The sequence below is a fragment of the Thamnophis sirtalis genome, unplaced genomic scaffold (assembly GCF_051295495.1).
Source record: "Thamnophis sirtalis isolate CommonGarterSnake01/CBP01778 unplaced genomic scaffold, rThaSir2_p1.2 scaffold_11, whole genome shotgun sequence".
Lineage (NCBI taxonomy): Eukaryota > Metazoa > Chordata > Lepidosauria > Squamata > Natricidae > Thamnophis > Thamnophis sirtalis.
Genome location: NW_028261391.1, coordinates 23,172,619 through 23,186,713, shown reverse-complemented (window position 1 = coordinate 23,186,713; position 14,095 = coordinate 23,172,619). Strand labels below are relative to the sequence as shown.

At 38.7% G+C, this 14,095-nt stretch overlaps 1 protein-coding gene across 5 annotated transcripts in view; it reads right to left on the bottom strand.

The window, feature by feature from the left end:
• Nucleotides 1-14,095, bottom strand: part of VEPH1 (ventricular zone expressed PH domain containing 1) — a 151,473-nt gene that overhangs the window by 101,944 nt on the left and 35,434 nt on the right. For all 5 annotated transcript variants that reach the window (XM_087725325.1, XM_087725329.1, XM_087725328.1 and 2 more), the window contains exons 5-6: nucleotides 8,543-8,709; nucleotides 963-1,172 (exon numbers count right to left, since the gene is read on the bottom strand). In XM_087725325.1, the coding sequence (XP_087581451.1) occupies nucleotides 963-1,172; nucleotides 8,543-8,709 (377 nt within the window). The remainder of the gene's footprint in view (nucleotides 1-962; nucleotides 1,173-8,542; nucleotides 8,710-14,095) is intronic.

Genomic DNA, 14,095 nt, shown 5'->3' with positions numbered 1-14,095 from the left:
GGTGAGGCTAAAAAAACAAATTGCATATCAAATTATATACAAGACACAGTTTATACACACACACAGACAGACACAAATACTCAAACTTTATCGTGTAAACACATCCTAGAATAAATTATTTTGAACCTGAAACATAGACTTTAGTTATACCCATTGAACGAATAGAATATTTCTCATGAACATTAAAATTTAAGGTGTGGCAACCATCATCAATAAAATTCAAGGAAAAATGTTTCATGATGTGATAGATGAAGCCACTTTCTTGTTTGAATTTGCAATATGGGGAAAAACTGTAGTAAATTGAGACACATTTTGGGAAATGCTTGCATTTAATATGTTCCACTTGTTTTCTGGCTATAATCAAGTGTGGTTCCTTCCAGTTATTTAAGGAAGGACATTGTAATTCAGCTGCATGTAATTCTTAAGAGTGAAATCTCTACACAAATTCAGTTCACAGCAACTAATATATCCAGAGGAAAATTAATATAAGCCTTGATAAACTTAACAGACTTAATATCTTCATGGCAAACAAAATTCACTTAAACTAAGGATGATCTATTAACAGTGCAAAGTGCTTGGCATGCTATTGTATATAAAACAGGAACTCCTAAGGAAAATTCAAGAAATGAACTGATTGCATTCTGTTTTGAGTGAAAGTGATCAGGTTGCACATAACAAGATTTTGTTACATGGATATGATATTAATTCCTTGAGAATTTAAACATGAAATAATCAGACATATAAATATATAAAACATTTTTCAGGTGCAATAATTTATTATTTTTGTTATTGATTTGTCATAGCATATTTTGTGGAAAATATGATAATGCTATCATTTTTAGACCTTAATGTGACTTACTTTTGATTGGAGATTTCCAAGAACACAGTAAGAACACAGAACACAGTAGAATAAGAACACAGTAGAATATCAATTCCTTTTAAAAATAGAAAATAGTGCATACCTCATCAACTTGTCCAACAGCTCCAAAAATCTTTGCCATTTGCCCTATCAAATTAGGAAAAGTCTCCCCAGTTTCTTTCAGTACAGGCAGTAGATTGGCCAACAGTTCTGGTTCATAATCTGATATTTCTATGAATATGTCTAAGATGATGTCGTTATAAAGAGGATCTCTTAGATGATCAATTAGAGAAGAAATACATTCTTTGAGAACCTAAAAGAAAGGTGAAACATAAATTACAGACTGATTTTTGTAAAGAAAAATCCATTTGCTTGTACTGCTTAAATAAGTCAATTCAAGTTCAATTATTCTCAACATATACTGACAGGTTACTGCTAGAAGTTATACATTATTTGGTTTAGCATTTCATTATTAAGGAAAATTTTTTTAAATTCTACAGTATTTACAAGATTCTCCTCTTAGACTAATATGTTTTATTGATCTTTTTAAAAATTAGTTAAAGTCTCTGATGATAGATTATTGTGAAAAGTCAACAGAAATTCCCGTTTTGTTAGAAATGCTTAAAATGTTGCATTTTATGCCTAAAGTGAAGAATGAATTTAATAGGCAGATTTTTAGATGATTTAAATTAGTATTTCAGTTAGCATAGCCTCTATATACAGGTAGTAGCCTCAACTTATAACAGTTCATTTATTGGCCATTTGAAGTTACAACAGCACTGCAAAAAATCACATGGCAATTTTTCACACTTACAACTGTTGTAGCATCCCCATGATCACATGATCAAAATTCAGATGATTGGCAACCGATTCATATTTATGACAGTTGAAAGGTCGTGTGATCACCTTTTGTGAACTGCTGGCAAGCAAAATCAATAAGGAAGCGAGATTCACTTAACAATCATGTTATTAACTTAAGTACTTTAGAAATTACTTAACAACCATGCCAAGAAAATTTGTAAAGTGGGGCAAAACTCACTTAATAAACTTAGCAAAAGAATTTTTGCGGTCAATTATAGTCGTAAGTTGAGGACTACCTGTATTGTATTGGAAGGTTACATATTTACAGCAGTTAGGATTCAGGTCATTGAGAGTCTGACAAATTATAAATACATCCCTGTACATTAATTGAAACAAATAAAATCTAGGCGCATTTTTGCAATCACAGGAAAAAGGTGGTAATGCATGGGTGTGATTTATGGAACTATGCTGAAAATCTATTTTACGAATTCCCCAGGTACCCTTTTTGCAATATCATGATTAAAAACTGAAATTATAATCTGCATGACTCTGCAAGAATTCATCAGAACATGGTAAATCTAAATGTACAGGCTTAAATTTTCCAGAAGACACATATAACTTAATAAGAAAATCTTCAATATCACAATAATAGTCCTGCTTGTAATTAGGACCAGTTACATATGCATCACTAGATAGTGATATTCATTTAATCCATGCATAGTGTAATATGCCTAAATCAAGAAATCCATATGCACCAGCCAGAATGAAAAATAAGATGTTTAAGACAGAATTACATTCAGTTATACAAAACAGAGAAAGTAGCTCATTTAACTCTAACCCATTATCTGACTCTGAAGCTTCTGTTTATCTTAATTTATATAATCTACCTAAACAAGTATCGAGGATTTAACTTTATATCTTTCCCTTACAAGAAAGTCTAAATTTTCTCTTTTTCCTTTTTGAGCTCAGCTTACAGATCATAAGGAATACAAATCTGCTTAAACTAAATTTACAGCAAGGCACTCTTTGGAAATGCTGCTTTTGCGGTGTGCTTAAGAGCCAAGGTGGCGCAGTGGTTAAATGCAGCACTGCAGGCTACTGCTAGATCAGCAGGTCAGCGGTTCAAATCTCACCGGCTCAGGGTTGACTCAGCCTTCCATCCTTCCGAGGTGGGTAAAATGAGGACCCAGATTGTTGGGGGCAATATGCTGACTCTCTGTAAACCGCTTAGAGAGGCCTGAAAGGCCTATGAAGCGGTATATAAGTCCACTGCTATTGCTATTGCTATTGCTTATGATGGTTTCTAAGACGATTTTTTTAAAAAAATCCTGTCTATTTTGAGACACTTATCAGTAGCATGCAAGATATTTATTCTATCTGAGTACCTCAGATACTAAAAAGTTAAGCCTACTTTTTGAGTCTTCATTCCTGTATACATCCATGTAGTTGTCTTAATTAGAACTAGAACTGTTTTGTTGGTGATTTGTTCTGCGCGATTTTTCAACATCCCAATCTGATCTGGACATTTCCTGTTCAAAAAACAGCCAATGGCAACCTTGCATAGCTGCTGGTTGGCCAGAATATATAGGAAATTATTTCCTCTGGAAATAAGTTGCATTCTTTCTTTTGAGCAAGAAGCATTGAACATCATATTCCATAGGCCTCTAGCTTGACCTGGATAATTTGTCCTTCTATATTCTCACTAGTAGAAGGAAGGGCAGCTGGCCTTATTTCTTTTAATGGCTTTCCTATCATTAACTAGAAATCAAATAGGTTTCCTAGATCAAACTGGTATTCAGGATATCAAACTACTTCTGTTCATGATGTGATAACTTCATCAATATCCAAATAACATTTTGGCTAGACTAAATCCATAAGTCACACTTTGACTCCAGATTCCACCCCCCCTCCAAAGTTATTGAAAGCAGTATATAGTGATATTATTTATTAATTAAATTTGAATGCTGCTCCCCTGTAAGGCAACACTGGGCTATTTACAGATTATATTATTTGATTTCATGCTGTTAGCTGCTCTGTAATATAAGTTCTGCTGAAAGGCAATAAGTTATATTAAGTCTTCTCAATTAGGTTTATGGATGACCAGATCTGACTCTCTTTCTTTCTTTTAAAGTCTTGAAATGCCAGATCACAATATACAAAGGAAGTCTCCAAGACCCCCCCCCCTCCCCACAATATCTTTAACAGAAGAATGGGACTTATGCAGAAAGTTGAAGTATATGACCTATAGTTTAAACAAAGGCTAAAATGGGTCCTGTCAGAATGGAATTATGGAAGAAATTATAGTCCCTCTGTTGCTATATATTTTGTAAAAGTTCCTTCGACTGTAATTTATAAATTCCTGGTGCTCTTTTTTATTTTTTCCAAAGACTACTGAAATATATGTATCTTATAATTTTGTACTATTGTATTTTATATGGTCTAATGTGAGGTAGCACGCACTTTCTACCTACACAACGGAACTGGCTGTACATGAAACATGAAATGTTTGTACTATATTATTCTTTTCTACTTTCTTATAAAATTACTTGCTTTTCTTTAATTATAAAACATCTTTATCTTTTTAGAGGTACATATTGGGGGTTGTAAACAAAGATGTCATTTCATTAGCACAAGACATATCTGAACCAATCTAACTTTGAGATCCAAGGAAATATCCCTTTACAGGACATGATTCAATATAAAGAATGTGGTAACATTGGAAGAACAATGTGCTCTATGATGCTTGTGAGATCACTTCCAATATTAGACTGGGAAATTCAGGGATTAGAATAACCCTTAGCCTCATTTTGCAAGCTTTGGTGCCCTTCCCTGCTTACTAGTCATGGAAAATCAGTGGCAAAATGTCAATTATCATTGCAGCAATTTGCATGTATTGTATTTATTTATGCAAGAGTTATAATAGGTTTATTAAGCCAAATGTATTGGGAAACCTCTTATCTTTGTGCAGTGAATATAATTTGAGGGCAGGGTCATTCCCTTTTAACACTTTATTACACACAATATTATGAATGGAGAAACTGAGTTTTTTTTTATATACCATGTTTTCCCGAAAATAAGACATGCCCTGCTAATAAGCCCAATCGGGCTTTTCAGAGCATGCACCATAATAAGCCCTCCCCTGAAAATAAGCCCACTCCCAACTATTTAAGCGCATGCCCAACCGGTCCCCGCCATTACCACTGTACCACCTACCGGTACAGCTTGCGGGGCAAAAAGAGGGCTGGCCGCAAAAACAGCAACAGGCAAAGCAAAGTGCTTCCACCCGCCGCCCTTCCCTCCCACACAAAAAGAGCCCACTGCAAAAACAGCGGCAGGCCAGCAATGCAATCACCCCCTCCCATCTGTTCCTTCTCGCACAAAAAAACACCGCCCACCACCCCAATGGTAAAGGCAGCCTGCTTGGTTCCCTTCCCCGCCGTCCCTTTAACGAGGGGTGGCAGGTGGGGGGAGAAGCGAGACACGCATCCTAGTGCTACCAGAGACTGAAAGCTCTGCTGCGTTCCTCACCCTTTCATCCATTGAAGTCCCTGGTAAAAAAAAACACGTCATGAGTTGAACTCATGAGGTTTTTTTTACAAGGGGATTCAATGGGCGAAAGGGCAAGGAACTCAACGGACCTGGAAAGGTAAGAGGCGCGCCTCGCTTCTCTCCCCCCCACCTGCCACCCCTCGGTAAAGGGACGGCGGGGAAGGGAACCAGGCAGGCTGCCTTTACCATTGGGGCAAGGTGGCTGGTATTGGGCTGCGAGGCATGCCTCTCACCTTTCCAGCTCTGTCGCGTTCCTCGCCATTGTGTTCAGGGAAGCCTTCTTGTGACTTCAAGAAGTTTGATTGAACTCGCGAGAAGGTTTTTTTTTTTTACCAGCTGCTTCCCTGAGCACAATGGCAAGGAATGCGACGGAGCTGGAAAGGTAAAAGGCGCGCCTTGCTTCTCACCTGCCCCAGAAAATAATAAGCCCTCCGCTATAATAAGCCCAAGGCCATATTTCATGGGGCAAAAAAAAAAAAAGACCCTGTCTTATTTTCGGGGAAACACAGTATTTGCAAGAAAATTTGTATTAGTTTAGACTCAATAATGTTAAGCTCATAGACTGTATTCATTTGAAATAGACTGGAAAAAAAAGAATCATTTTGCTTTCTGATTGGAAGGTTTCTGATTTTCTAACCTTCCAGGACTATCAGCAGGTGGTGTTTTCATCACTTGACTATTCTCAGATGAATGAAACATTTTGTACTTGAGATGACATTCGTCTTTTTCATTCAACATGCTCTTACTATATGAACATGGAGAGGGCAGTTAAAACTGAACTACCTACATCCAATCCATAATCCAATAAAAATGGGAATTTGTGAATGTACAAATGTATAAGCATTGGCTCTTTTTTCCACAGCAGTCTCCAAAAAGGTTAATTATTATATGCAGAGTTCAATGTAGCAGATACTAATGGACAAATGAAGTTTGAAACAAAGGGTATATCTTGATTTCCCATAAATTTATAGCATGTCATTGTAGTTAGAAATGATTCACCTTTTACTGGACATGGCCTAATAATTATTTTTCTAATGAACAATGAGTCAGAGTGAAAATTTTGCATTTAAGGTGTCTAACAGTGACGTGCAGTCAGGTGAGGCACACAACCTCACCACTGTCATCATGAAAAGAAAAAAAATGTAAAAGGAAAAAGGCGAGAACTGAGGTCAGGCTGAGCTAGTTGCACGTCGTTCTCCTGCCTCATAGTAGAGGGCGCTTGTTTGGGCGGGGCTTCTTCAGAGGACACGTGTGGGTCAGAGGGAGGGGGAGGAATTCAAACTTCATCCTCCTGGTACAACTTTGTGTGTTTGTGTGTGTGTTTGTTGAGAGAGAGTTTGTTTGAGTGAAGAGTTGGAAGGGGGTAGAGGCAGGGAGGGCAGCCCACCTTACCCGGCCGGAAGGGTATCGCCTCCGGCTTCAGTCCAGCCTGTGGCGCTTGCAGCCCCTACCAGTTCCTCCAGGCCACGTTGCCCAGGTGGTGGCAGAGGTTCCCTTTGTTCTTTCAGGCGGGAGAAGGGGGAGAAAAGCTTCCTCCGCTCCATTCGCGCCCCACCTGCATTGTCCTCACCCGACAAGTGCGCGTCCCGGATGCCGCGCAGCTCTGGTGGCGGTGCCGTGGCTGAATCCCGGGGTGGAGGGCAGCAGGGAGGCCAGGCTGGACCCTTCACGGGGTGGCTGGCCTCCCCTGAGCCAGACCGGCCTTGGTTGACCCCGACCGGAGGGCTCGGGTGCCAAGGGCACGGTCGGCGGAGCTGGGCTGGTGCCGCTTGACTCTTCTCTGTGGAGCGAAAGGCGGATGGTGGCAGGTGGAAGCTCAGAGGCCCGGGAGCCCTTCTGCTGAGCACAGCACTCCCCCACAGCTCCTTTCGCCCTGTCTGGCAGGCGCCGCCGGCCCGGGAAGCAGCTGAGCTGGGGAGTCCCGGCCGTCAGTTCGGCTTCCAGAGCGGGCAGTGCGGGCGCCGGTGGGCTCCTCCGGGCTCCCGCCTTCCCAAAGCACGTCCCTATTTTTGCGGAAAGCAAAAGAATGGAGAAGAAACAGGGAAGCTTCGGGTGGGAAATGAGGCCGTGGAAGAGAGTGTTGTCCTTTGCTGGTGAACGTGGATTAGTCTTGCGCCCATCCTGGAGGGATCCTACCCCGGGCTAGCTTTCAGAGACGTAAAAGGCTCTTTCCTCAGGTGGGCATCTTTTCCAATGAAACAGATCGAGACAGGAAGATCATTTTATTATATTTGAACGTTCTGACTAAAACGGATTCTCTCATTCAAAGAGGGAACCCAAAGACAATCTTTCTGTCCCTTTTATCAAAGAAAATGCAAGAGAAAAGCTGATTGTACAGGGCAAAAATAACTCCTGCTTTGCACTGTAAATTAGCTACATGGAATTAAACACCACAATCCAACTTCTCTCTCTCTGTGTGTATATATATATATATGTGTGTGTGTGTGTGTATGTGTGTGTTTGAGAGAGGGGGAGGGGAAGGGAGAAGAAAAAGAAAGAAGGAAACTTATTTAGCAAAGGAGAAAAACAAATGCTGTCGCTTTAAATCAGAACTGAGCATGCCTGGCTGTGGAATTCTGGGAGTTGAAGTCCACAAGTCTAAAAAAATTGCTGCCTCACCAGCCATAAACCTCACCACACGTCACTGGTGTCTAATCTAAAACAAACTATATAAAAACCAGGGAGGATTATATCTGTTTAGTAACTGGATGTAGGGCCACTCCCCCCCTCAAAAATCCAAGCTCTAAATATTAGATTGGGAAATGAAAATATTTTGTTGAAATCACTAAAACAAGAAATTTAGAGTTTGCAACTCTGTAAATTGAAGCTTTGTCTTTCCCCATTTTGGCTTCATTTTAAAAAAGTACCAATGTTAAATTAAGATACCTGATTAGAGATTAATAAGTGTATCAATGAATAAATTCACTAAATAATAAATGTGTAGTGAATAGTTATTCACTAGGCTAAAGTGAAGACAAAGAGAGGACACTCTACACTCTTGAGCATGGCTGGCTTAGGAACTCTGGGAGTTGAAGTCCACAAGTCATAAAGAGGGAATAGTTTCCCACCCCTCCTCTACATTCAGCCAACTGATTCAGCCTGTGCTGAACTTTCCTCTTTGCGGAGCTGATGTCTAATTGGTTTTCAGACTCAGCAAATCTTAATACAAAGTTCATGATTGGAGAGGCAATTTTTGAAAAGTTATGGGTAAGAATTTTAGATCCTGGCCTAGTGAGAAGTTTAATTGTTCTGGGATGTACCAAAAATACAGGCTCCTTTGACTCAAGAGCCACATGTTTTGAGTTGACTAAATGTGAAATGAACAAAAATTACCTTGGGCTGCTTTTTCTTTGCAACAGTTAGCAAAAGCTGTAGAAGATGTTGCTGTTCAGATGGTTCCAGATGAGGCATCAGTCCTACCAATTCTCTCAGGTGGTTGCTTAAAGGTTCTTGCTGCTTTTCATACAAAGAAGGCAATACACGGAGCAACGTGGAATTTCCTGTGAAGAATATTGGAACAGAATCATAACAAAGAGCCTATTCTATTTTCTCTGTCAACGAGGCTTTAATTCTGAATGGTCTCAAGCTGAAGAGATAAAGCAAAACAGAATCAGGATTTTATTTCCCATGTTTTCTAGGAACGATGTCTGTGGGAACTGAATGTTTGCACCAAAACATATGGCAGGACAAGAGAAAAACAGAAATCAAATATTATTTAATATGGAATGTGACTAAGTAAGGCAATATGGCTTTGTCTATAAACCAACATTGTTTTTAAAATATTATTTAAATTGAATATTAAACAATATGGTTATGCTAACTGTTAAAGAACTATTTTAAAAAAATCTATTGTAACCTACCTATTCTCTATCCCACCTCAGCTTCAATTTAAGTAGCTTATGTTATACTTAAGCAAGCTATGCTAAAGAGAAATCTGGAAGCAATATTTTATAACTATGCATTTAACACAAAGATACACTGATAACTACATAGGATACAATTGCTCAGATGCTGATAAAGTATGGGGGGAGTAGAGGTAGAGAGAATAAACAAGACAAAATAGTTTTACAATTTTGGAAGAATGTTTGACGAAGTGTATGCACAAGCTGAACTGAAGCCAAATTCACAGAGAAATCTGTAACATGAAACATCATACAAGCTAGCTCTGGAATGACTGAAGTTCCATGCTGACAACATATGGAAAACATCTGCCTATCATGATATTACATGGTTTCATTCTCTAAATCTTCAAAACAAACTGAAATCTTCTGTGGACTTACTTTCTAGCAAAAAAATATTCATGTTGGGCTTCTGTACTTTCTATTATTTTAAACCAGGTTACCCATCGGCTATAGGATAGCAAAATTTCAGCCTTTTTAATAGAAACATCAGTTATTACTGCACTTTCCACCCAAATTCCTGGAATGCCTCCTTCCTCCCCCATACACATATGCACACATATACGCATGTACACACATTCACACACAAGCATATATATTTACATCCACAAATACATATTTATGCATACATACTATATCAGCATCTTGTAATAAATTTAAAACCATTACTTCTAGATGATGTCACTTTCTAATTAGCACTCCTGTCTAAGAATCATGTAGATGCGGCATTTCTCATCAAACAGATATGAACTAACAATACTTATTCACCATATCTTTGACATAAAATACTGCTTACTTTAATCTTGGTCTTAAAAATGACAGTAGACATTAGTAATGTCAGTAGATTTACTCACAATTTTTCAGTTTATTTACTAGTGGGATCCCAACATCCATGTCAAGTGAGAGATTTGTTCCTCAATGTCTTATCTTTATCTTAAGCTGCTTTTGCAATTGTAAACTGTGGAATAGGTTTGAAGGAGGTGACCAAGATTCAGAAACATAATCTTTCCTTCTGGTATGAAAAGAATTAGTAATGTTTCTTTTTAAGTTTATGTTGGCTCACAAATATTGACAGTGCACATTCATTAAACTATGTCAGTTAAATATCACATAACTGGGAGGCCTGCAGAATGATACGCACATATACAAGAAAGTTTTGGAATTTTTAAAGATGATGTTGGATAACCATTTGTCTGAAGTGGTGTAGGGTTTCCTGCCTAAGCACGGGGTTGGACTAGAAGACCTCCAAGGTCCCTTCCAACTCTGTTATTCTGTTTAATATGTCTCTGAATACTGATTGCTGGCAGAGTTGTAGAATGAATAATCGATAAGGGCATTATTCTCATGATTTCTTCATGATTTTCTTGGAAACGTAGGGACAGATTCCAGTGGAAAACAAATGTTGGACTAAATGACTCTGATTTAGTCTGATTTAGTCTGATTCAGCAGGCTTTCTTTTATGATTATCATTCCTTATGATTGAGATTGAGATGGCTGTAATTTACATTATATTGCCATTGTTTTAATACACTCTGGCGTTAAGGATAATATTTTCTGTTTTGCAGCACTTTAAAAATATTTACATATTTACTTGCAGATGCTTCAGATGGCCTTCTGATGCAAAAGAGCCCTCTCAAGGCTATGTATAAAATATCAATAATAATATATTCTGTGCGACAAACACATAACTAATAAAAGCCAGAAATAGCCAAAGTAAAACCAAATCCAAGCATTAAAGTAAACCGCACAAACTAAAACAATTTTCTTTAAACTATTCTATAAAAATATACATTCTAAACCCACATCCTTTTTCTTCCACATTGTTTCTCTGCAATAGCCTGACATGATATCATCAAAGTATTTAGTCTAAGAATGTTCTTGAGTCAGCAGAAGATGGGGCTGGATTGCCTCATATGCCTAATCAAGGATTTTCTGCATCAGAACAAGTCAGCTACACTGACCTTAGGCCAAATACAGGATTTTTCTGATGAAGTTAAGATGAAGCTTCCAGACACATGGCAGAACTAAACACGCCTGTACATTAAGCTCTGAATAGAAGAATTTGGCTGCCAGGCCTCTAATAGATACATTCCTGCTTTAAATCTCCAGATAAGGAATCTTTTAAATCAGACTAAAAAGGAACATACCAGAGATTAAGCTTTGACATTATTCAGCCATGTTACCAAAACCTCCAGATTGCTTTTAAATCAATGATGCTTTTCATTCCCGCTGCTAATAGAAAAGCAAATCCTGGGGTTTCCAATTTTACTATTTCTACAGCATTTAAGCAGATGTTCACTCCTAAAACAAGAGATGTCTTTTTGTATGAAACTTGGGAAACAGTTGGGCCTTATGAATTAAAAGGTATGAAGTAAAAGTTGGCTAATAGATTATTCCAGAGGGAAATTTTTGGTGAAATGAGTTATGAATGCGGCACCCTCAGTCTGCTGCTTGAAGCTGGGTAGTTTCTATTGATATTAGCAATAAGAGGTACTTTCATACCACCAAAGTTTGCCATGTTGTTTACCCAGCATACCATCAGGATTGGTTTCAAATTCATACTTTGTATATTTTGGCACAATGATGATCAATTACTGGCTGGCAGGCCAACTTAGATATATTTTTGTAAAGTTGTCACCTGTACAGTATTATTGATTTGTGAAAACATAAGACTAAAACTGGAAGGAACTTTATTTTGTAAAATAAAATATGGGCCAAACCTTTTCAGGGAAGTGTTTAAACTTTTGAAATCATATTTTATCCTTTGGAATATGGTCAACTACTGGTCATGCACTGTGTGATGCTAGCTTAAGAATACAAATGAGCAGCATTTTGAATGATGAATCAAAACCAAAACAGACATTGCATCAATCATGCCAATGTGTTTAACATGTGCAAATTCTCTTAGGTAACTAGCAGACATGGCCAGTCCTGAGTTACTTGAGAATAACTGGGTTAAGAAAAAAAAAATTAATGCTAAGTAATTTTCCTCTCATCTACCCTAACAAAATTTGCTCCTCTGAAGCTCTTACTGTATTTTCATTTCTACCCTTTAATCCAGGATTTACATAAATAAAAGTGTGACAGAACATGCTATGAGTTCAAAGGAGTTATGAGCTGAATCCATCTTTGGAATGCTCAGTTGAATACACTCAGGTAGAAAGTTATTTCATTCACACATTTTTCATCCACACATCAAAAATAAGTCTGGAAAAGTGTTTCTGGAAAGGTTGCAAAATAATCAAATGGCATTATTTCACAGAGCAGTGGCTATTTGTACCAGCAAGAAAGATGTTATATAATGACATATCAGCATTCTCATCTGTGAGCCACACGCAGAGTTGTTTGTTGATTGGGTGGCTATAGAAATTAAATGAATGAATGAATGGATGAATGGATGGATGAATGAATTCCCAGTGGACCATTTTGTTATCAAAATAAGTCCATTTGAATCTTGCTTTTATTAAAACCCTGTCATATTTATTTATCAAATTCATATAGCTGCCCATTCTCCAGGGGGCTGTAGGCTAAAACATGTGAAGAATGGTTGCAGGAATTGGGTATGTCTAGCCTAGCAGGGAGGAAAAGGATTAAGGGTGACATGATAGCAGAGTTCCAATATTCAAGGGGCTGCCACAAAGAAGAGGAGGGGTGAACCTATTTTCCAAAGCACCCGAAGGCAAGACAAGAGGCAATGTTCGGAAACTAATCAAGGAGAGACTCAAGCAGAAACTAAGGAGAAATTTCCTGAGAGTGAGAACAATAAACCAGTGGAATGGGATGCCTTCAGAAGTTGTAAGTGCTCCATCACTGGAGGCTTTTAAGAGACTGGACAGCCACTTGTCTCGAATGGTATAGGGCCATGATGGCGAACCTATGGCACATGTGCCATGGGTGGCATGCAGAGCCCTCTCTTTGGGAATGCGAGCTTTCGCCGCAGCTCAGCTCCATCGCGCATGCACACTTGCGTCCCGCAGACCAGCTGATTTTTGGGTCTCTGTGTGCATGTGTGTGGGGCATGTGGGAGACATGCGCTTGTACAGAGCATGGGGGTTGCATGCACATGTGCGGGGTGCATGCAGAGGTCATGTGTGCATGCACAGGGTCAAGTGTGCATGTATGGGGCCCAGGGTGCATACACGGGGGTGGGGCACATGCAGGGGTGTCATGTACGCATGCAGGGGGGTATTCAGGGGGTATCATGCATTCACTGCATAATGGGTGTGTGCTCATGCAACAGTGCACGCATGCGCAAAACAGCACACACAGACACACAACAGCACGCACACATGCACACTTTCAGCACACAGTGACAAAAAGGTTAACCATCACTGGTATAGTGTTTCCTGCTTGAGCAGGGGATTGGGAGAGTAGACCTCCAATGTCCCTTATAACTAATTTTGTTCTGTTCTGTTCATCTCGCAACTTGGGGAGATTAATAGCCCCGCAATTGGAAGGGGTATTAGTGCAGTGCACCCACCATTAATTTTGACACATTAACTCAATCACTGTCTAAGCATTCATGGTGGGCCAAAGTTGTAACTCCTTGGGCTACTGTTAAAAAGCAGTAATAGGATTATTTTATTGTAAGTACTCCTTTCCACACATATTTAATAAGTGGTTAACACGATTCTTCCCCCTTATTTCATTGACTGTTGTTTACAGCCACAGTGTCATCTACTTTATTTTATTAAATATTGATTGGGAGAGAAAGAAGGATGAAACATGGAATTGCAGTTTTGAAAGGCAACCACAAAGCATTTATCATATTCAACTCTAAAGTCAGAAATGTAGATAGTAAAAGAAGAGATAGTTAATTCAAATGATTAAGTGACTTCATATTTCACAAAATATTCTGATTCATACATAATTTACAGAAGAAAGTTCTTTTAAAATTCAATCGTTGGTCTGTGGACCAATATCAGCCTGCAGCCCATTGGAAACTGGGGCAGGCAAATGGTGGGTGAGCATGTCATATATTTAGAAA